The sequence below is a fragment of the Chelonia mydas genome, chromosome 3 (genome assembly GCF_015237465.2).
Source record: "Chelonia mydas isolate rCheMyd1 chromosome 3, rCheMyd1.pri.v2, whole genome shotgun sequence".
NCBI lineage: Eukaryota > Metazoa > Chordata > Testudines > Cheloniidae > Chelonia > Chelonia mydas.
This window is the reverse complement of record NC_057851.1, coordinates 142,551,243-142,575,778: the sequence shown is the minus strand read 5'-3', so window position 1 is coordinate 142,575,778 and position 24,536 is coordinate 142,551,243. Positions and strand designations below refer to the sequence as shown.

Below are 24,536 nucleotides of genomic sequence, written 5' to 3'. Positions count from 1 at the left end.
CGATAAGATTATCTCTAAGACCCAGCGGTCTTGTGTGATCAGCTCCCACACATGATGGAAATGGCGTAGGTGGTGGCCCAAATGGGCACTGTATAGCTGGTAAGATGGGGAGGTCGTTCAAACCCTCAATCAAAGGTTCTAAACTGTGGTTTTGATGTCGTTGATTGAGGTGCCAAGGGTTGTTGATGTGGTTGTTGGCGTCGAGGTGGTCTGTTTGTCTTCCCACTTCGTAGGGTCTGGAGTGAGGTCAGGCATACGGAATTTCCCTGGGGCATTGGTAGGGCTGGTACCTCTTCCTCTTTTGAGGTGGTGTATATATGCCCAGTGTTCACAGCGTGGCACGCGAGTTCTTCATAGCATGAAGGGTCTCGTCTGTTTTGGCAGAGAACAGCTTGTCTTTGTCAAAAGATAGATCTTCTACCTTCATCTGGAGTTCTTTGGGTATGCCAGAGGATAAGAGCCATGAGGCTCTTCTCATTACGATTGTCGTGGCAGTAGTGCAGGCTGCTGTGTCAGCCATGTCTAGGGCTGCCTGCAGCACCATTCTAGATATTAGCTGTCCTTTGATAAGCACAGTTTTGAGCTCAGCTCTTTTGCTCTCCAGGAGGTCAGCAGAGAATTCAAACAGTTTCCCGTAATTGTCAAAATCATATTTAGCTAGAAGGGCGCTGTAATTTGCAATTCAGAACTGTAGAGTCGATGATATGTACACCTTACTGCACAGTAGGTCTAGATGTTTGTGCTCTTTATCTTGTGGCATGGCCTGATTTTGGAATTGTTTGGCTCTGTGATTTGCTGCACCCACAACCAAAGAATTGGGCACCTGAGAGTGGCGGTGCTTAGGTCTGAGCTGTTCCCCATCTTCCTTTTTGGAGTATGGGGGAGATTGGTGAAGAGAGAAGATGTCTTCACCCTGGTCATCATTGTCCGAATCTGTGAAGGCGGACAATGCCACAGGGGAGGTCAGTTGGGTACCAATACGTGACCAGTGTGGTACCGAGGAAATGGTAATGTCTGTCTGAGTCAGATATTGTGGCAGTGCTGGTATCGGTGTGAGGTGGAGTGGCAACCATTTGATTTATGCATCGATTTCATCTGCACCGAGTGGTGCTCTGCGGTGCCGTTCGCGGGTGCTGCATGCAAAGTCGGTGCTGTGGGCGTTGGCAGTGCCGAAGCCGCCACCAGTGCCGGGGGCAATTGTATGATCCATGCTGTGTCAGTCGCTGTTGCGCCCAGTGCCGTGGAGGAGTCTTGAGAGGGTTTGTGTCTCGACTCCTTGGGCTTTGGTGCCGTGGCATGGCTGGTGCCAGAGGTACCAGGAGAATCATAAGTACTGGCTCTGGGGGCCATAGGCACCGATGATAATGAACTCGCAAGGGACCTCTTCTTTTTATGTGGATCCCCCTGTGGAGAATTAGAAGTTCACTTCCTCTTCTCCTGAGAGGATGGAACGGTGCTTCTTGTGGGCTCAGACCGCATTGGGGAGTCTTTGGTGGAGGACTTTGTGGTTGTCCTTGCCAGATCCTGCATGGAGAAATTTCTCCATGAGGATCATCTTGAGCCTCAGATCCTGTCACGGCGGGCTCTCGACTTCAGGTTGCCACAGTGGGTGCATTTCGATGGGATATGCTCCTCACCGAGGCACCTCACGCACTGTAGGTGCCCATCGGACCTGGGTATTGCCTTGTGGCAGGAATTACATCTTTTAAAGCCAGGGGAGCCTGGCATTATTGTTAAAGAAAGTGGTGTGTTCCTGAGGGGAACACAGGAGAGCGAAAAAAAACCCAGCAGGAGGAGGAAGAGAAGAAAGAAAAAAAATTTTTTTTAATCAACTAACTAACTACGAAAGAAAACACTAAAACGCTAATTTATGCTAGCTATTTTCTGTTTTTAGGAGAGAGAAGTGGCACTGTTCCGAGCTCCGTCTTCGGCTGAGGACAGTAGAAAAGGAACTGAGGGGGTTAGGCCGTGTGCGCACTGACCTTCCACTGCAGCGTGGGGCACGGGTCACTTGCTGGAGGATTCTCTGCACCCTGAATTCTTTAAATCACGATTTGAGGACTTCAATAGCTCAGACATAGGTCAGGGGTTTGTTACAGGAGTGGGTGGGTGAGATTCTGTGTCCTGCATTGTGCAGGAAGTCAGACTAGCTGATCATAATGGTCCCTTCTGACCTTAAAGTCTATGATTCTATGAGACAGCTGGGGCACGCACGCAGCCCAGCCAGGCACTGCTATTGAGGATGTCCAATCAACTGGGACACACTGTCATCTGGAGTGGAGCACCCACAGGGACAACACTCGAAGAAGTGGTGTGAGCTGGGTACTCTCTGGGAGAAAAGTGCACTCCCTCTTGGCTGCCCTGAACACGATACTAATTTTCAGAGAGTTGTTTGGCTGTAGAAAGGGCTCTGAAAATACATTCCGAGCATTGCTCGCTCAGGCAAACAGTTAGTCCCTTCTACCACGTATGACACATGGGCAGCAGCATTTTCAGAAAAGGGTAGTCCCAGACAGTCTCCTCATATGGTGCCAGAGTGCTGAGAATCAGCAACTGAACCAGTTAGATTTAACCAGTTAGGCAGCAAAGAGGATCTGATTAAGGAGAGGAATTCCTGATTACCAGATCAGATTGGGGCCAGGTAGCTAATGGGCTAATTAGCCCATTAACAAGGAGACCGGATAAAAGCACACACCCCACCCGTTGGGAGACAAAGTAGTTAAACTGAATGACTGTATAAATAGTATGACAGCATAAGTATGTAAGAGGTGGAGAGGTGAAGCACTGTAAATAAACTACACAGTGTATGTACAACAGGAAGGTCTCTGAGCAGCCTGTGGGAGAGCAAAGAAGATGGGAGCAGAGGGTGCCTGTCACACAAGGGGGCTTGTCTGGGATCCTGCGTTTTTCTATGTAGATGGAGAACCTGATGAGGGAAGCCGATGGAAAGATTTGGGGGGGGGGGGGGGGGGAGGAGACGTTACAATGGCTGGTTGAACAGCAGAAGGAAATGCAGAAGACCTGGCAGACCTTCTAGAATTCCCACCATTTGAAGAGACAGTCCTTGCTCACCTGGCAGGTTGAGCAACAAAAAAGCCTGCAGATAATTTATAAGGGAGCAAGCCCAGGTGCAGTAGCAACTACTAAAAAAAAGGGTGGTGAGTCCTGCAGCAGGGATCGGCATTAGGGCGCAAGGCAAGAGGTAGGCCTCTGCAAGACGGGCTAGGGGGAAGACCCTGACGCAGTTTTGGTCACATTTGAGAGTGGCTATGATGGCAGGATGGGATAAGAAATTCGGGCCCTACAGCTTGCAACCTATTTGGCAAGGGAAGATCAGGCAGCCTACATAGCTCTCAGTGATGAGCAAGCAAAGGACTACAAAGTGATTAAGGTGGCCCTCCTCAACTAGGTGCCTTTCGACAGAAAAGTACTCGCAAAAATTTTGAGCCACTAGATGGACTCAATCGGGAGATTATAGCCCGAGGCTTTTGCCCAAAAGTGGAAAGACTGGGCTACTTGTTGGCTGAGGCCGGACACCTAAGGTGTGGCCGATACTATGGACACTGTCATTTTAGAATAGTTCCTTTAGAGTCTCCCGGACAATGCCATGCCTATGGGTCAGACAGCATCAACCAGTCAGGCTAGATGTGGCAGTTAAACAGAGGAGTTTGTAAAGGTGGACATTCCCACAGGGGGTCAGCAGTTTAAGGGTCTGGATGGGGGAGGAAGACCAGAGAACCCATAACTGTTAAGGGTGCCAAGAAGGAGGAGGAGGAACACCGAAGGCGTCTCAGGAGATTGTGTGCTACCAGGAACATATAAAAAGAGACTGCCCATATATGGAGCAGTCTCTACCTCCTTCTCGACCAGACCATGCTCAGCAGGATGGGGATAATCTTGAGACAGCCAGTGTGCTGAAATGAAGATCCTGTCTCCTTTGCAGATGCTGAGAAACCCTGTAGCTAATATCCAGAATGATTATACTGTCATATGCACAATCCGAACCAGTCAGATAATCTCCTGGACCTGGTTAGGAGCATCTTGCTACTAAATATGTACTATTTGTATGTCTGACAAGGGGCTTGACCTCGATGTGCCTTGCCCTCATCTCCCTCACTTCTACCCAGGTTCCCTGTCAGGAAGTTGCCACCAACATGTGGCATCTCTTCCTGCCATCTTCCTCTGTTTCCTCCTTTTTCTGCACCCCATCTTTCTCCAGTGGGAAGCCATTCCTGCCCTCATAGGTCAGACTGAAGCTCATGGCATTCCCACCACCTTCCTTTTCTAGTGGTGCCAGTCTTCTGACACATCTGATGCCTCTAGCCCTCATCCAGAGCAAGGGACATGGGCAGTGCTTTTGTGTCAGGAATTTGGCAGCACGTACCCCAAAGCATCTGACAGAGAAACTCAGATTGCAGTTCACATCCCCCCAGTGACAGAGGCAGCAGTTTTTGAAGTTTATGTTATGTGCGCTTCAAAGCAGTTTTGTTTTGTTTTTTGGTATCACCATTTCTTTACTTGGCTGGTTGCTATATGTTTCTTTATCCTCGTGTAACAAAGTTCTTCTTCGAGTGCTTGTTCACGTCAATTCCAATCAGGTGCGTGCACGCCACATGCAAGGTCATCGGAAACTTCTCCCTTAGCAGCTCCTGTTGGGTTGGCTAGGGAGCACCTTGGAGTGGTGCCTTCATGGTGCTCAATATATGACCCTGCCGAACTGACCCCACTTCAGTTCCTTCTTACCATCCATGGTGGCATTGGAACTGTGTTCACTTGCTCGCAATCGCTCCCTTAAAACTAAAACTACAAAGAACTAGGCACAAGGTTAAGTGATGTTAATATAGTTGTTAGTAGTGGTTGGTGACCGGGATTGTTCGTATCCTGTCACCCCACCTTGGGCTGTGGGGCATGCCTCAAGCCCAGGAGTTTAAGTCTTGCGGTGTTTGCCGGAAGCCTATGCCCAATAGTGACCCTCACAACTCATGCCTTAGGTGCTTAGGGGAGGCACATCAGTTGCAGTGCTGTAAGATTTGTAAAGCTTTCAAGCCTAGAACCAAGAAGGAGAGACACTTCCGTTTAAAACAACTATTGATGGAAGCCGCACTCCGTCCTGCGACACCGGACCGCCCAGCCCCAGGCCCAAGTTCATCAGGGCGGAGTGCCCCAGCATCAATCCGTGACTCAGTGCCGAGGAAGGACTCTGGCAGGAGAGACCCTCGGCACCGAAAATCCCTGGCACCGCAGCAAGGAGCAGTGCTCTGGCTCTGCTCCACATCACTGGTGCCACACAAGCGGCAAAAGAAGACAGACAGAGGGCACTCTCCTCAGAGGGCTGCGAGATCATTAGGGAATGTATTGCTGCTCCAGAGAAAAGACTCGGCCACCACGCAGCAGGAACTTGTGCCATCGACTCTGGTGCCCCAAGCACCGTTGAGTCTGGCACTTAGTGACCCTCCGGCAGTGCCTGGTGGAGGTGTTGGAGCCGTTAGAGCCACCCTCCATGCCGGACACTTTTGGGGCTGCTAAGGACCTCATTGAAATTATGGCGCCTCTGCCCTTTACCGTCAGAGACAAGCCTCCAGCACCGCCTAGACTGGTACCATCTAGAGGCAAGCCCGCGATGATGTGGCGCACCTTGTTGCCAGACCAGCACCGTTCCCAATCCGCATCCCCACACCACCACTCCCCGGTACTGCCCACAGTACAAGTTTGCATGGCACTGGGAGGAGATCTGCATCTCCCAGGGTCAGCACCAATCTAGGACACCCTCAGAGGATCGGCACTATCTCACGGCACCGGGACACCGTACGTGCGGCACTGGTCTCAATTGAGGGACAGCCGGCACCGATCCTTGATGCGGTAATCGTGACACCGATCCCCAACCTCTTCTTCACGGCACCGACTGTCGGCACAGGGGTTGTCGGCACTGCCTTGGTCGTCGCCCTCGGGCTCCTCGGCTGAACTGTTTAATTCAAGGCACGGTAGGCATAGGTCCAGGAAGCGCCAGAGAGATGTCCAAATGGCATGGCAGCCACAGTGACCACCCCCTGCACAATGGCCTTTCTGGACTCCCTGAGCTTACCACAAGGCCCAGGGTACCCCTTCGCGGGCCTCCAGGTCGGTGGCCTCGGGACATCACCCCTCCCACTCACCAAGGGATAGACCTGCCCCTCGGGTGATGGAAGCGACCCTCGCCAGGCTGCCCCCTCAAACTGCAGAGCAGTCAGGGGATGCGGCTCAAGTGCCACCTGTAGCCCAGGACACTCCCAACTGGGCTGGAACAACGGGGGAGCCTAGCACAGCCTAGGAACAACCAGGACAGCTTGAGGGCCACGAGGACCCTGTACCCCAGTTATCACCTCATCATCGTCGCCTGGTGAAGCAGTGGCAGGAGCATCAGCCTCAGGTCCCCTGACCATTGACCACAGGGCTCACCAGGATCGACTCTGCCGCACTGCCCATAACATGGGCCTACAGGCAGAGGAGGTAACCAAATAGGAGGACCCAATGGTGGACATCCTCGCTCCAGAGGGTCCTTCCAGAGTGGCACTGCCAATAATTAAAACAATCCAGAATAACAACAAGACCTTGTGGCACACTCAAGCCTCCATTCTGCCCACCGCCAGGGGTGTGGAGAGAAAGTACTTTCTCCCCCAAGGGATATGAGTTTTTATTCTCTCACCCACATCCCTGCTCCCCGGTGGTCTCAGTGGTGAATGAGAAAGACTGCCAGGGGCAACAGGCGCCAGCCCACAAGGCTAAGGAGGCCAAACACACGGACCTCTTTGGCAGGAAAGTGTATGCTGCTGGGGGCCTACAGCTGAGGATAACCAACCAGCAGGCTATCCTCAGCAGGTATAGCTTTAACTCTTGGGACGCTACGTCCAAATACAATATACCCACTTGGGATCTCTATCTGGTCCTCTCCAGACTAATGGGAGCTCCATTTGAACCACTGGCTACATGCTCCCTTCTCTTTCTCTCGTGGAAGGTACTGTTCCTGGTTGCCATCACTTCAGCCAGGAGGGCGTCCAAGTTAAAAGCACTAACATCCAACCTCCCCTACGCGATCTTCCATAAGGACAAGGTACAGCTCAGGCCTCACCCAGCCTTCCTGCCAAAGATGGTACCACAATTCCACATTGGACAAGACATTTTTCTACCAGTCTTCTATCCCAAGCCGCATGCCAATGCGCGGGAGCAGAGACTTCATTCACTAGACGTCCGGAGAGAGATCTCAGATGCTTCAGTTATAGCACATCAGCCCCAACCATTCCAAATAAAGATCACTATAGTTTTGATTTGGTGCTGACTGAGTGAGCTCATGACTACACTGAGAGCACAAAACTTTTCAGGAAATCGAATCAACTGTTCATACCAGTGACAGACTGGATGAAAGGCTCCCAGTCTCTTCACATGACATTTCATTATGGATCACGGCCTGCATCTGTTCTTGCTTCAACCTCGCCAAGGTTCTAACTCCGCCTATTACAGCACACTCGACGTGGGCTCAAGCCTCATCCACCGCTTTCCTGGCCCAGGTGCCCATCTCTGCTTGAAGGATGTCTTAACAGAGACTTACTTAAGGCAGGTAGTCAACTTGTTCTTGTAACATACATTAAGCAACGAATTGCTCTGATTGTGCTGAGGAATTATTCTGCCTTCACTTCCACACCAACACAACTAGGGCCCTACCAAATTCATGGTCCATTTTAATCAATTTCATGGTCATAGGATTTCAAAAATAGTAAATCTCATGATTTCACCTATTTAAATCTGAAATTTCACCGTATTGTAATTGTAGGGGTCTTGACCCAAAAAGAAGTTTGGGGTGGGGGGCAGGGGAGTGTCACAAGGTTATTGTAGGGGCGGGGGGGGGTTTGCAGTACTGCTACTCTTATTTCTGTGCTGCCTCTGGCAGGGTGCTGCCTTCAGAGCTGGGCACCCGGCCAACAGCCGCCACTCTCTGGCCATCCAGCTCTGAAGACAGTGCAGAAGTAAGGGTAACAATACTGCGACCCCCCTAAAATAATCTTGTGACCCCCCCAGCAACTCCCTTTTGGGTCAGGATCCCCAATTTGAGAAACGCTGGTCTCCACCATGAAATCTGTATAGTATAGGATAAAAACACACAGAAGACCAGAGTTCACGGGGGAATATCAGATTTCACGGTCTGTGACGTGTTTTTTCATGTCTGTGAACTTGGCAGGGCCCTAAAAACAACACAGAAATAACTCTATTGAAGTCAGTGGAGTTACAAACGTAAAACAGGTATAAATGAGCTCAAAATCAGACTCATGGCCATTACTTGTCAACAGTGTAATGACACCATGGTTTGGTTACCTACTAAGCAGAAATTTAAAAAAAAGCTTCATATTGACAGCGTGTAATTATTTCTCAGTGGACAGAAAAAAATTATATCGTACTGTGACTTAAATAACAAATTCTTAGGCAAAAAATAAAGCTTGCTTAATCTGAAGTTAAGGTTGAAAGAGCCTCCAGGAAAGGATCAGGAAAAGCTCAAGAAAAAAACATCCTTTATGAGAATGTTACAGTTTTCTCAGAAAAATGCAAATACTGGAAAACCTAGAAATCAAAGTGAAGATTCTATTAAAAAATATTACATTAGGAAACGGGAAACATCCAATTAAGGTCAAATTATTTCATAACTTTACAATTTGAATGTACTTATCTGCCTTATTAAAGGCTTGATCATGTATCCCAGGGCATGGCTGAGCACATGGAGCCCTGCAGAATAGTGCTCAATTCAAAGCCTGTCCATGTGACAGAGGAGAGGCCTCCATAGGGTGGTAGTTCACACACTACAGAGGAGTACATGGCTACACAGAAGGGAGGAAGGGAGCTTCCGTCTGAGGTCACGTCTCACCACTTGCTGCGGTGGTGATACCATTGGCTGAGCTGGCCAGTCTTAGCTCAGCAGGCCAGGCTGTGTTTGGGGGCCATTGTTCTTGTAGTGAAGCTTCTGGGTTTCTGTAGGGTCTTGCCTTGTGCCACCGGCAGGATTTAATTCAATGCCAATAATGGCTTTTAGAAAGCTATCCTGTGTTACCACTTCTGCCTAATTTGGTTTCTATTTATAGTTTCTGTTGATTATGTTTGTGTGTACAATATATACACAAACACTTAGGAGCTGTTTGAATGATGGGGCCTGATTCTCCTCTCACATCAGTGTAAATCAGGAGTAACTAGGGAAAGGAATCCTTTACCCTCCCCTTCCCCCATACTGCTCTGCAGATGCTACTGCAGCCTCAGGAAAGGTAGACTTAACATCCTTCAGCAAAAGAAAAAGTCTGAGCCTGATATTTTTCATAAAAAACCAACAGAAGTAAAATTTTATGAAACTACCTTTATATGTCATAAAAGACCAGTAAGGGTACAAACAGCTGTTTGCTTTGTAGTAAGCTATGCTAGACCGCTGCCAATATTTTGGACTCAGTTACACTCGTTTCTCCCAAGCACAATCAATGAGCCAAATTCATCCACGTAACTGCAATCAGGGGAACTAGGCCTAGGATTAATTTAGCCCAGAAGATTTACTCAAAACAAACGAAGTTAATCGTTGACAAATATCTTACCTTGACAAAAGGTAGCATTAATTCTCTTGTAACCTTGGGGGCATTCCACCATTTGGGTGTATCCAGGGTAAGCTGGGGGAAAAAAAGAAAACTACTGGTTAGTTATTACAATGTATGACACATTTATATGGAGAGCATCACAGTCAAATTACTATATAATTCTATCAAAAAAAGTTACATTTACATTTTTAAGGATGCATAGTTAAGTACTTAAAAGTCAGGAAATGCCAATATTTAGGTTGCACATGCAATCTGAACACTGTCTCCTTCTGTGTATTCATTACTACAATTTTTAATTACTCAATCAAATACCATTTTGCAGATAATATGACATAACACCATGACAGGAATTCTTTGAAATTATGGCTTGTCTACATGGGAATTTACTGCCATAAAAAGACAAGGGTATAAATCTCGGTGCACCAGCTTGCTACATGGCAACATCCCATATGGACACTGCTACAGCGTGCTAAGCCCCACTCCAGGACTTTCACACCCTGACACAATCCCTTAGGAAACTTTCTGTTTCATTCTACTCATTTTCAAAAATGACTGAATCATCCCTGCTGAAAATACAAATATCAATTTCAGGAAGTGGCCATGCTGGAAAATTTCAGCTTGGAAGACAATTGTTTTAGAAATGTTCAAGCTAATGAAATCAGAGCTGGAATAGGAACCTGAATGCAACCTTAACGATGGCAGTTGTTGCTGCTCCCACTATAATAAATCTGAACATATCTGAGATCCATTGAAAAATATAGTCAGTCATATATTTTATTTTTATAATAGTGCAACCATAATTATAAGAAAGGAAACAGACTTATGCTTTATCTTTTTAATCTTTTTGAGTTTTAAAAGACTGTCATTTGTTGGCTATTAATTATAAATTATCTAATGTGAATTATAAAGGATAACAACACAAAATGAATTCACTTTAGCCAAACTAGAAAGTCTTCAGCTAATTAATAGTTTGTTTCTATTTATTGTTTCTTTCCTCCAAGATATATTGTGAGGTTGATTTTCTAAGTCTAATCCTGAACAATAACATTATCTTAATTGGTAACAATAATATTATCTTAATTGGCACTGTGGTAATACAAATTAATAATAATAATAATAGTCTCAGATGCAGCTTCCCTGGATATATTTTAAGCAGAAATAGATCTGTTTCTTCATGGGTTGTGGGTTTAAAACATACGCAATTTTGACCTTTAAACTGGCTGCAATTTTTTGAATTTAAATGAAAAAAAAATTGGAAATGATATTTGTCACAGTGATGGGGCTAGCTCCACCTCTTTCCCCTTCCTGGTCTCTCTGACTGCACCACCTCAGGTGCAAGTATCATGCCTTTATCTATCGCCTTTAAGTATGCTGGAGTGAAATTATGTAATTCGCCCACTCTTCGACCAAGCCCTTGCTTCTGTACTGGATATATCAACCGTCCTTACCCAGCAGGAACAAACTAGTCTTGGCACCTGCAGTTATTTCCATTCAGGAGTCTTTGACCATTGGTATACAGGGACAAAACAGCCTTCTTAAAACCAAATCATTATTTATTTTAGCAGCACAGACTAAGCATTGAGAGAAAAAGGATTTTCATAGATTCCAAGACCAGAAGGAACCATTGTGATCACCTAATCTAACCTGTATAACACAGGCCATAGAATTTACCAAAAATAATTCCTAGAGTAGATCTTTTAGAAAAACATCCAATCTTGATTTAAAAATGTCAGTGATGGAGAATTTACCATGACTCCTGGTAAATTATTCCAATGGTTAATTAGCCTCACTGTCAAAAATTTACACCTTATTTCCAGTTTGAATGTGTCTAGATTCAACTTCCACCTACTGGATCATGTTATACCTTTCTCTGCTAGACTGAAGAGCCCACGTATACTTACAGATGTAATGAAGCACCCCTTAACCTTCTTTATGTTTAGCTAAATAGATTGAGCTTCTTGAGTTTATCATTATAAATCATGTTTTCTAACCCTTTAATCATTCTCATGTCTCTTCTCAGAACCCTCTCCAATTTATCAACAGTTTTACTGAATTGAGGGCATAGTATTCCAGCAGTGGTTGCACTAATGCCAAATACAGAGGTAAAATAACCTCTTCTCTAATCCTACTTGAGATTCCCCTGTTTATGCATCCCAGGATCATATTAGTTCTTTTGACCACAGCATCATACTGGGAGCTCATGTTCAGCTGATTATTCACCATGACCCCCAAATCTTTTTCAGCATCACTGCTTCCTGCAGGTGAAGTGGAGTATGGGGTGTGTTGGGTTGGCTCACAGTTGAGCAATGTGGGAGACGAATAAAATCCTACATTTCTTTCTTATTCATTTAGCAAGTACTAATTATTGACAAGCATTCTGAATGGACATCAGCCTCCACTTGTAATATAACACTGTACAATTTGATTCAAAAGGTTCTCTTGTTAAAAAAACAAACTTTGACATATAACCTGTTTCTATTTTCTGCTCATATTTTTCAGTATTATTAAGCCTGTGGGCATACAAGCCACAAAAGCTGTTTCAAGCCAAGGTTTGTGGCAAAATACCTTGTTCACCTCAGTAGGCTCAGTCCTTTCTAGCCTTAGAGACTCAGGTTTGGGGCAAGGCGAATCCTTATAGGTGGCACAGGGTCCTGCTACTCCTCTCCTCAGTCAGTCCCTTGTCCTTGTTTTCCTTCCCTTCTGGGGAGGAAGTGCAGCCTCCCTACTGGGAAGGTTTGGTGTCTTGCTGTAAACAGCCTACTGGCAGCTTCCCTGCTCCTCTCACTCCCTCACTCTTCTCCTCCTTCCACCCAGGGGAGGGTTTAAAAAGGTCTCAAGTAGTTGGAGTCAGCTGAACCTAATTGGTTCCCTAGCAACCCCTTTCCTAGCTGAACCTTATTGCCCCATGGTTATCTTTTCTCAGTGGACAGGGAGGGGCCTTTTAATCTCCTGGGACTAATTACTACCCTCCTTTTGTAGCTGTTTGTCCTGGGTTTACCACAGGTTGTAGACCTGATTCAGTAAAGTACTTAAGAATGTGTTTAACTTCAGATACATGCAAAAATCCCATTAAAGTCAATAGGATTTAAGAATGTGTCTAAAATTAAGCACATGCTTTAGTGCTTTACTGAACAGGGAAAGAAAAGAGGATAGAGATAGTATGACTTAAGCACATGCTTGAATACTTTTGCTGAATCGGGGTCTCGCAGACAACCAAACGCTAAATCCAACCTGCTCAAAAACTGGCGTTTATAAAAATATTTCAGTCTCAAGTAAAGATCATAAAGCACAAAACCATAAAAGAGAAAGCCATGGAAAGTCTATTTTCTTCCAAGATGACTACAGTATGGAGAGTAATACCAACTTAGCAAAGGAAAACTATCAAAATGACATGGGAATAATCTGACCCTGAATCTGCATCCTGTGAATGAGTCAACAGAAGACATGAATACAATTTAAATGTCAAACTGTTAACAGTTTATTTGATTTTCTCCTAATCTGTATTGGCAGTTTTTAGGATCAGTCAGTTTGCTCAGCTTTATAAGGAACAAGTCAGCATTTTAATGCTTAAAAAAAAAATCTACAGAAGGGCTGTAGGTGGACGTGGGTGTGTGAATGAAGAACATGAACACATCATATATTTACAAACTCCACACCCATTATTCACTTGGGTAATTTCTCCATGCTTACCATTGCCAAAAATCACAACATTGTGTGTATCCTTTTCTTCCAATACCTCTGTTAAAGAAACCAACCCTTTTGCATCATGATACTAATGAGAAGCCTTAAATATTAGTATTTCATATCTGCTATTCTATTTTTACATATTTGCTCCAGGCTCTTTATCTCTGTTTTCAATGGTAAATTCTTTAATCCTATATACTACGTGGTTATGTCTAGTCTTCTCAACCACTGAAAAATTCTTATCTTCATCATCAAAATATAAGAATATCAAAATAAGAATATAAGAATAAGATGTGCAATACAGATCCTCAGATATGTACAGTATATTTTTTATAAAATCCCATTATAAACTGTTACATTTATTCTTTGGAAAAAAATGTTCTACAGAAATTTAAGTCTTTGATGCAACTGTGAAGCACAATTTGGCACATATGCCTGAAAGTAAATAAGGAAGTGTTATTTACTCCTTCTTATAACACAAAAACTAGGGGTCACCAAATCAAATCAATAGGCAGCAGTTATAAAACAAACCAAAGGAACAGGTTTCAGATTTTTTCACACAACACACAGTCAACCTGTGGAACTCTTGGCCAGAGGATGTTGTGAAGGCCAATACTATAACAGTTTTCAAAAAAGAACTAGATAAGTTCATGGAGAATAGGTCCATCAATGGCTATTAGCCAGGATGAGCAGGGATGGTGTCCCTAGCCTCTGGTTGCCAGAATGGGTGACAGGGCATGGATCACTTGATGATTACCTGTTCTGTTCATTCCCTCTGGGGCACCTGTCATTGGGCCACTGTCAGAAGACAGGATACTGGGCTAGACGGACCTTTGGACTGACCCATTATGGCCGATCTTATGTTCTTAAAGACACCCAATGAGTGCCTTATGTGGAAGCAAATCATAAGATTAGGGGACTCTGGGACACAAAATACACTACCTCATAAATCAATGGGCCAGACTGAGTCAGTAATTACTTTTGCAGATTCCCCTTCTGGGCTGTAAAAGACTCCTGACAAAACTACTCCCGCAGAGCCCTTGTGCTGCCCGTGAAAAGGTCAATCACAATATGACACATGGTTTTTTCCTTTGAGAATTTTTAAATAAAAATGCATCCCTAAATTCATGGATAAAGATATGCTACACCATACAAAACAATTAATATATTTCCTTGTGTTAAGTATCCCATGTTAATAATTGGGAAAGGAGTGTGGCCTAGGGAATATAGTATTGGACTGGGACTCATGAGACCAGCATTTTATTCCCTGCATTGCTACCAGCCAGCTGGATGACCTTGGGCAAGTCACTTTGGCCTCTCTTTGTGTCAGTTTCCCCATCTGCAAAATAGGGATAAGGATACCTTCTTTGTAAAGTGCTTAGAGATCTATTGTAAAGTGCTTAGAGACAGGGATAAAATAAACTCCCATTGACTTTAATGGGGCCAGGATTTCACCCCAGGTCTTTCCTCCCCAAAGCCATTTCAGAACTAGGTATAATTATTTATTATTAAAGTTATGAAATGTTTCAATAGATTAGGTTTACCTTTCATGAGAATCATTTAATAGCTATTTTTCACTATTTTACATTATTATGTCAAGCTGTAGCAAAAATATTGGGAAAGTCTTCATGGTACCCTAATTGTATAGACAGCATTCGAACAACAGAGTTTAAAATGTAACTGATATTTTAGAGCCTGGAAAGCTTTGGCATTAAAACTCAAAGTTCATTCAAGGTCTCAAGATGTCATTGCATTTTCTCTAAGTAGGAACTGGTGCCTCTATAATTTAACATTTTTGTGCAAACTTTAAAAAAATAAGTCCAGCTAGGTTATGCAAGATGATTCAATATCATTATCTCCCTACATTGAGAAAACACAATGAAGCATCACTAGCTCAGTCAGAGAAGGAAAAATAAAAAAATTATTTCATTGTCACTGAAGCTCAGAGTGTACCTTCTATAACCTTTCTTATATCAAATAATACGGTTCTTTTGAAATATAGTGTTAGCCTTTCTCTTAAAGAAAAGGTATTTAGAGCACAAATAAGTGAACTGATGCAGAAAACAATAATGAAATCACACTTACATGGCTTCTTGGGACATTTGTGACATTTGTTAAAGCCCCAGGAAGTACCCACAGTTCCACAGCAGTCTTCTTGCTTTGATAGGCCAGGGAGCGCTTTACCACACTGGAATAATTAAGTAAAGAATATTCAGGTTAGTGTTACTGTAAGATGCTCCCCTCTAGAACACTGCTATATTACAAAATCATCTTGGGTAAAACTCACCCATCTGCAGAGGCCCACTGAAGACTCACTGAAGCCCTCAGTGGAACTTAAATAGTGCACTGGCCTTGAGCTAGCCCTCTTTGTGGGGGTGAGCAGGTTCAGTTTTAAAACATTTTGTTTCAGTATTTTTTTCCCCTTCAACCTTCAGAACAAAAACCAGTCACTGAAAGATTGAGTATATTTCCAAGCTAGTAATTCTTCATTGGCAGTAACTCCTTAAATTTTGCTTTATAAAAATCTGCCCCTGCACTTTTTCAAAAGGTATATAAATCATCTCAAATACCTTTCCCATTATTCTTTTAAAGAAAGGGACAAGAAAGTATTACCATGATTTTTAAATGTCATTTCCTATTTCATTTTTAAAATACAAATACCCATAGTACCACAAGTTGTACCTAATGTTTATGACTGGTTACTGAAATTGTAAAATTATATTGAAAGAGTCTAGTATTTGTAAACTGAAAGAGAATTTAACATAAGCAAGATGATTGGGCAAAAAAGGTAAGTGATGCCTATCTATTTTTATTTGTGACTCTTTAATTATGTAAGCAATTGGCCCAGTCTTGCAGTGCTTACTGAGGCAAAAATCTCATTTATTTCAAATGGTGTTTTGTCTCGAATAAGGAAAACAGGATCCTATATTAGTACCCTATATTAGTAAATATGTTAACACTTTAACAATTGCTTAAATGTACCTCCTTGATTGTTGATATTTTTCATTTTGCAAGGCAAAGGCAAGTAAAATGGATTTTCTGTCTAGAGAATGGATACAGAAAGATGTGTACACCTACTGTGTACCTGAAGAGTATCAATTAGGTGTAAAACAATTCTGCAACATGGAACCCGTGCCACCCTGAGCCATCTCTTCAAGCTAAAATAGGTGAGTTCCACACAAATATAACAGCCCAAAAGTTAAGAATTGTGGAGCTACTTAGAAATGTCACTAGTAGAAAACTGGAGATTTTCTCTTCTCAGTGCTTTCAGTCTAGATGGGAGAATGGGGCCCTAAAACACCATAACCTGCTAGAAGAATGCCTGGAGAAATACTGCAGCCCTAGTCTCTTTAATGACTATTCTCCTAGTTTGTGCATCTATTGTACTCAGGAACTAGATTACATCTGCCACTGAAGCATAGGCATGGGAAGTAGGGGTGCAGGGGGTTCTGCAGCACCCCCAGGTTTTATGTGGAGCAGCTGGCCCTGTCCCCAGGGCTCCACTCCCCACCTTGGGTTCCGGAGGCTGGCCCTGTGCCCTGCTCCCCAGCCACTGGCTCCACACATAGAGCCTGGTGGTGCTTCCCACACCTACGCCCTGCTCCCAGCCCTCTGCCCACACTCCGCTCCTCAACCCCTCACCTGGGGCTTGGGTCCTGGCCACTGGCCCCACTCCCTGGCCGCTGGACCTGTGCCTGGGGCCCGTGGCCAGGATCCCACTCCCGGCCCCGTGCTCTGCTTCTAGGGCCCCAGTTGCCTGCCCTGCTCCCCGGCCACTGGCCCTGTGCCTGGCCCCCTGCTCCCAGGGCTCCGCTCCCGGGGCCCGCCACTCGGCCCCACAGCTTGGCCCCGCACGTGGGGTCCCAGCTGCCGGTCCCAGCCCAGGGCTCCGCTCCTGCCCCCAAACTCACCCCCAGCTGTGGCCTCAGCCCCCTTTCCCCTGTCCGGGTTCCCCCCCCCAGGAGACACAGCCCTCCTCCCAGCCTCAGTTCGGGGGGGGGGCCCGGACAGAGGTAAGGGGGCTGGCTTTCAGCACCCCCACTACTAAAAATGTTCCAGCGCCTCTGCACTGGAGGAAACAGACTTTAAGATTTGTCAGTTGAAAGACAGGAATAAAATAAACTCCGATTCACTTTAACGGGGCCAGGATTTCACCCCAGGTCTTTTCCCCCCAAAGCCACATGCAATCCTGGGGAAGTCAGACTTAACCATACATGTTAAAAGGGATTAAGCTTTTATTTAAATAGGGTCAGAGTTTTTGTGACATACCAAGGGGTCCGGTAGGGTGGGGGTGGGGGGAAATGCCATCTCTCCACAATGCCTCTCTGAGAGGATAAAATTATGTACTGAAACTTGCTACATCTTAGTCAGAATTGCTCCAACTCTTAGAGCTCACTCAACTAGACAGCTTTCATAATATTTCCTTCTAGTGCAGCCCTAAACATTTACAAGGACTTCTATTCACACCTGTATACAGCACTACTCCCTTGACCTGGCATCCCAGTCAGACACACTGTTTGGAAGGGCAGTGTTCCTGTTCAACTAGATCTGTTCAGCCTGCCTTCCTGGAGACTGCACTACTCTCGCAAAACTCAAAAAAGTTACTTACTGGTAATTGGAGTTCTTTGTGAATATTTCCTATGCATATTTATACTTATATTCTTCTCCCCCACCTCCTGCCCTTCCCTTCTTCCTCAGTTCCTCTACTTTTCTGGTCTCTGAGCTTTAGTGGGAGGAATCAAGGTGGTTGAGACTGCACCTCCCCTTATGACCTCAGACAGTGAGCATTTGGTGCCATGAGGGGCACGTATGTGGCACCTAATAGGCACAGTTTTTCTAGAAGGATCCAATCTCCTGCGGCATCAAAAGACATCCCAACAGTGTGCATCGTGCAGAGGCAATACTCCAGAAGCAGCTTTTGTTTTGTTTATTGGTTGTTTCCCCCCCCCCCCAAATATGAAATATATCATTTAACCACATTAAACTGAAGAAAGAAAAAACCCAAACAAATCAACAAAACATAAGGATTAAAAAATAAAAGGTAAAGCTCACTCTTAGTTTAGGTGTGGTGCTGTAGCATTTGTACTGTACTGAAGATCATGATCTCGGTGGTCATAATGGTTTCAGATTTCCATATAAAAACCATGAGCAAGAATAAGGATTCCAAATTCTGAGTCATCTGGCAACTGTGGTTTACAGTCCTATCAATAAATACTGCCAACGATTTAAGATCTTGCTCCTATCACATCTATGATGAATTGAAGCTTGAAGAATCAGTGGTAATTTGATTAGCATCCAGCCACTTTAGGAACTGACATCAAGGGAAGGCATCTGCCATGTGGGGCTCCTCAGCTCCATATAAATGGTGCTCCAGATTTGCATGATTTAGGACACGGGTGGGGAACCTACGGCCCAAGGGCTGGATCTGGCCCATTGGTTAATTTCATCCAGCCTGCAGCGCCCCCCTTGGGGGGAAGCCCCGAACCTCTATGCCTCCCCCCACCCCGGGTGGGTGAGTGGCCCGTGATTGATTTTTTTCTGTGGGTCAATGGCCCGTGACAGAAAGGAGGTTTCCCACCCTGCGTTTAGGACATATGCAGCAGGGGAAGGTGGTAGCCATGCAGAGCTTCTAAAGTAGGCAGGCGTGTACTCTGGCTTATGAGCTCTGATGTTCCTGTTTCCTCCAACATAGTGCTTGAGATCCTTCCAACACTCATGGCACCGCATGCCCGGTTTCCCAGCCAGCCACACTTTCCAGAAAGGCTCTCCTCTTTCACAGTCTGAGCCTCACTGGAGTGAAGCTCCATTTCAGTGGGGCGAAAACTTGGATTGGAGCCTCACCCTCCTTAGAAGTCTCACCCTGCTCCCCGACAGATAATTCTTTAACCCTCTCTATCTCAGGTTCTGAGACACAAAAAATAGGTGGGTGACTGCCCTGGGGAGATCCCCAGAAATTCCCCATCTGTCACTGCTTTCAGTGCAGCTCTGCTACATAAATCTAGCCCTAATTTAAGTTGCAAGCCTTTAATGTGCACACTGTGCTTTGAATAGATTCCATTAATGGGGCATCAACTTTCATTATGCTTTAAGACCGACACTTTTTAACATTTATACATGTGTATCTTTAATTTTTTTATATCACTTATACTTTGCATAATTAAAGAAAGTGCACAGTATTCCCACTGATAGTTTAGATTCTGCTGATGCACAGAGATTGCAAGAGCCACATCACTTTGTTCCCCTGTGTGCATTTCAGCCACAATCCCAGTCTTTGCATGAGTTGGGTGCTGCTGCCAGTGACAAATTCCCCAAAAGAACTAGAGAGATGGCAAGACCACACCCGCCTCTGCCTCCCCAGCACAGCTGAACCAGTACACCAAGGAATAAATGGAGCTCCTGTTAAAGCGTAGTAGAGATCCCAATCTGGCAAGAAGTCCCACAACAATCACAATTATTCTGTCTGAAATCATCAGGATGCCTCCTAGGACTCCTACTGCCATGTGCCCCCTTTGCAACACCCTTTTGTGGGCTGTTACTAATAAGTCACAGTATCACCATTAATAAAGTGATACTAACTGATTGATCCTGGCTGAAATCCACGGGCGCTCAGCCTGAGGAATAACTAATGATTTCAGGATTCAGCTTAAAGACTTATCTTTCACATACCACAACAGCAAATACTCCAGAGTGAACAGATACACTGTCAAGCATTCTGAAAACTTTTCAGTGGGCATAGACATTGGGTTATTACACCTTTCTTTCCCCCAAATGGACATCAGACTAATAGACCCCAAATTTACTGAATCATATTACTGATATAATGACCAAACAACATACTGGCTATCTGAATGACAGGTTGTTAAAAAGAATATCATCATCCAATATAACACTGGCTCAGTAACAGGCATTGTCTCATAAGAAGAGTAGAGAGAAACTTAAATACTTCCAGACTTTCTAAAAGGACTTGTAAAGAATTTGTTTTGGCTTAAGCAGAACATTCTTTACAGGCAAGTAAAAATTATCCAGCTTTCTTTTATTTGAGTAATTAAAACAATGTTTGGTGTTTTTGGTATCTGATACATCTTTAATCCTCTGATATTTCAGGGTATTGATTTTGCAAAGAATCTACTGTGGATGAAGCATTATATCCTGTAAATGGATCCACACTGATCTTCTGACAGTCTATTTGTTTAAAAGCTTCTGAAGCCAAACCATGAGCCTCAAGGAATTCCAGACAACTATTTTCTATTATGAGTTGGTATTTTTAAGACTACTTGCAAGAAAAAAAGTTTTTAAAAGTGCTCTGAAAAGAAAAAGTACTAATGTGTGAAACATCTGATTTTACTTTACTTTTTTTTAAAAAGAATTTGTCAAATTACAATATGGCAGGTATTTGCTATAACTGTTGAGCAATGAAAACCTATATTCTTTCACTTCCATAGGAAATGTCTGTAAAATCTGAAGTACAGTATGGTCATTTATGTTGCTTAATAAGCAAGCTATCTTAATGTTTGACAAAATGGCACATTACTAAGGCCATGTTTCCATATTAATCCCTGATACATCTACAACCATATCATACATCATTTACATGAAAGTACTATGAATGGATTAGTTTATTCACTAATAACCATCAATATACATTAAAAGCTGTTTTATCCGGCACTTCACCGACCAGAAAGGTATATAAACCAGCATTTCTAATCTTCACTGAAAGTCTGGTTTAATAGTCCGGTTGGCGTGGAGCCGGCAGGTTGTGGGAGGGGGTGTGGAGCGTGGGCTCTGGGAGGGAGATGGGGTGTGGGAGGGGCTGTGGGGTGCCAGATCCATGGGCCACTTACCTCAGGCAGCTCCGTGCAAGTGGCAATCTATCTCAGCTGCTCCTAGGCGGAGGTGCTGCAGGCGGCTCTGCGCACTGCCTCTGCCTGCAGATGCCACCCTCGCAGCTCCCACTTGCTACAGTTCCCAGCCAATGGGAGTTGCAGAGCCAGCACTTGGGGTGGGGCGGCAGCAGCACGCAGAGCTGCCGGCCATGCCTCCGCCTAGGAGCAACCAGGATAGGTCGCCGCTTGTGGGGAGCCACCCAAGATGAGCATCCGCCCGGATCCAGCACCCCACACCTCCTCCCGTGGCCCAAGCCCCCTCCCACACCCAAACTCCCTCCAAGAGCCCATGCCCCACTACCCTTGCGAGCCCCAACGCCCAGACCCGTATCCCCTCCCACACCCAAACTCCCTCCCTCTTAATTAACTGGCATTTTTCACTTACCTGTCCCCCTCTTTCCCCCAACATGCCTGATAAAACAGCTTTTACTGTACTTTGCTGCGCTGATCACAAACAGATCTGTTTTGTGCTTTATTTAATACTTGCAGTTGGGAAAAACATGTTAGTGACTCAAGTCCAGTTTCTACAAACACTTATGCATATGCTTTATTTTATGCCCAAGGTCAATGGGACTACTAATTTGAATAGAGTTAAGCATATGCATAAGTTTTTGCAGGGACAGGGCCTGTGTCACAACCCATCCTCTGAACTTTGCCAACTTATAAACTTTTCTAACTGCCACAGTCTGTTTATTCTATACTTTTCTACGTCCAATACTTAAAAGATGGGGGCCACCTCAGTCCTAAATACATACATCTCATATGAAATCACTTCTGAAAAAAAATGGTTTATTAAAATGCTTCCATAAAGTAATTTCTTTGGGATATTTATCAAGTACACGCTTACTTTCTTCAATCATAATAATAATTTAAATAATTCAGTACTCCCTTGAGAAAACATTGGTCATGTTGAAAATTGACGATAACTTATAATTCCCAATGAAGTCTTCAGTAAGATTATTTTTTATTTATTTTCATTTATGTACACATCCTTTCCTCTATATGCCTCTTAATTTTAAAAATGCAATGATCAAGTAGATTAATACAGTAAGAACTCCAGCTCAAGCACCCTTGCTGATCTCAACTATAGCAGATCCATGGGTCCTACACATGGTGGTGTACCGCCTCCAGTGCACTAAATGCCCCCATAGCAACTACCTGGGTGAAACCAGACAATCACTCGTTCTTGAATGAACTCACACAGGAAAATGATAAAAGACAAAAACACCCTATCACCTGTGGGTGAACACTCTTCACAAAGCAACCAGTCTCTATATCTGACCCATCAGTCCTCATCCTCAAAGGAAACCTGCACAACACTTTCAAACAACAAGCCTGGGAGCTTAAATTCATAACTTTGCTAGACACTAAAACTCATGGACTGAATAGAGACGCTGGACTTATGGTTTATTACAACAATTTATAACCCAATAACAACCCTCTCACCATCCGCTTTCCACCCCTCCTTCCCTTTCCTCCCCTCCCTATGACTGAAAGGATGTCAGTGGGCCACTTCACCTTGAATGGTTCCTTGAAATACATTTGAACTACTTATGCTAAACAATCTGTTCCATCTTGTATTTTGCTGTCACAGTCTGATGGCTTGTCTTCATGTACAATGCTGCAGCTGCATCACTGTAGTGCTATGGTGAAAACCCTACTATGCCAACCCTTCTCTCGTCGGCATAGTTAATCCTCATCCCCAAAAAGCGCAAGCTATGTTGACGGAAGAAGTTCTACATGGGGGGTTAAATCAGTATAACTACATCGCTCAGGAGTGAGGATTTTTCAAACCTCTGAGTGACGTAGTTATACCAGTATAGGTCTGTAGTGTAGACCTGGCCTCCGTAAGTTTCCCAGACCTGAAGAAAAGCTCTGGGTAAGCTCAAAAGCTTGTCTCTCTCACCTGCAGAAGTTGATCCAATAAAAGATATTACCTCACCCACCTTGTCTCCCTAATATCCTGGGACTGACTCGTATACAACAACACTGCATACAGCAGTATGGTATGCAAACAGGGACAGACTTTCAGATCGGCAGCTGAAGGCTTTATAAGTCAAAACAAACACTATAAATTCCACACCGTACTTAACAGATAACCAGTGCAGATCCAAAAGCACTGTCATGTGCTTGAATTTGTGGCAGAATACATTCAGTCAGCTAAGTTGTTTCAACTACATATTTTCCTTTAAACAGGAAAACTGTTTGTTTTGTTGTTGTAGTTTGGAGTGTGTTGTGTGGACTTTGTTGGGTTTTTTAAGTCACAGAGCAGCCCACCAGAAACTGAATGGCTGTGATTTATGTAAAACCTACATTCAAAAAATCCTGTTCAAAAGGCTAGACTACAACTTATTAATCAGAGAAGATATGGGAATTCCCCTGGGTTAGTCAAATACACAACAGCCAACTTCTCCTTCGTGCTTCTTAATATTGTTTTTTATTTATATTGTGAATAATAATTCTTCTTTATTTACATTTAACTGGAAAGAAATCAAATCAATTTTGGGAATGCTATTTTTTTAGACAAAAGCCTTAAAACTAGAACATACTTATTTAAATGTCAGCATTTGTAGCAATATTAGAAATATCTCTAATAAAGATTTAAAGTGGCATATGAGAGAAATCTATACATAAATCTTGACAAATCATAGGCACCTGTGTGAATATATATTCCATCTACACTGAAATGTTCCATAACAATTTAAATGCACATTAATCATAGATAACATTAATAGGATTCACATTAGCAGTACAAACTTTGTGTGTGTCACTGACACAATAAAATTATTTTCGGAAATAACACGATATTCTGTGTCACAGTAAAAACATATTATTAGAATTAAAATGAAAAGCAGTGGAGGCGGTGAGAAGGAGTTAAAGAAATGAAACATAATGTTACTTGTTTGCTTGGTTTATAAATAGGACTGAGTGGACCAATGCTCTAAGCTGACAGACTCTTGGCTTCCAGAAAGATTCAAGAACAGGTATTGATTTGACCAATACTCTTTATGACACGGATTTAGCAGTGTCTGGACTACAAATGAATTACTGTTAGTTTCTGACATATGTGCAACAATGTTTCTGATGCTGATAAAGTATTTGGCAACAAGAAATGTTTCTCTTTGAGATAGTACTAAGAACCTCTAATGGAATGAATACTATGAAATCTTCCAGAAAAAATACTGACTCGGGGTTCCATTCTGAAAAAATTAAAGGCAATGGGGATGAGTGAACTGACTTTGAAAAAGTAAGAGCTAGCCAGAAACTAAACTCTTTCTCTATACCCAAGTTTTAAAATATTATAATAATAATCCTATTTCTACAGGTGCCCATCAGCCCACCTTTGTCTCCTCTTCCCAATGATCAGGACACA

General features: G+C 44.0%; 1 protein-coding gene across 10 annotated transcripts in view; it reads right to left on the bottom strand.

The window, feature by feature from the left end:
- LTBP1 (latent transforming growth factor beta binding protein 1) overlaps positions 1 to 24,536 on the bottom strand; it is a 361,660-nt gene that overhangs the window by 158,394 nt on the left and 178,730 nt on the right. For all 10 annotated transcript variants that reach the window (XM_037895450.2, XM_027833839.3, XM_043543429.1 and 7 more), the window contains 2 exons: positions 15,366 to 15,468; positions 9,597 to 9,668 (listed from right to left, as the gene is read on the bottom strand). In XM_037895450.2, coding sequence (XP_037751378.1) covers positions 9,597 to 9,668; positions 15,366 to 15,468 — 175 coding nt within the window. The remainder of the gene's footprint in view (positions 1 to 9,596; positions 9,669 to 15,365; positions 15,469 to 24,536) is intronic.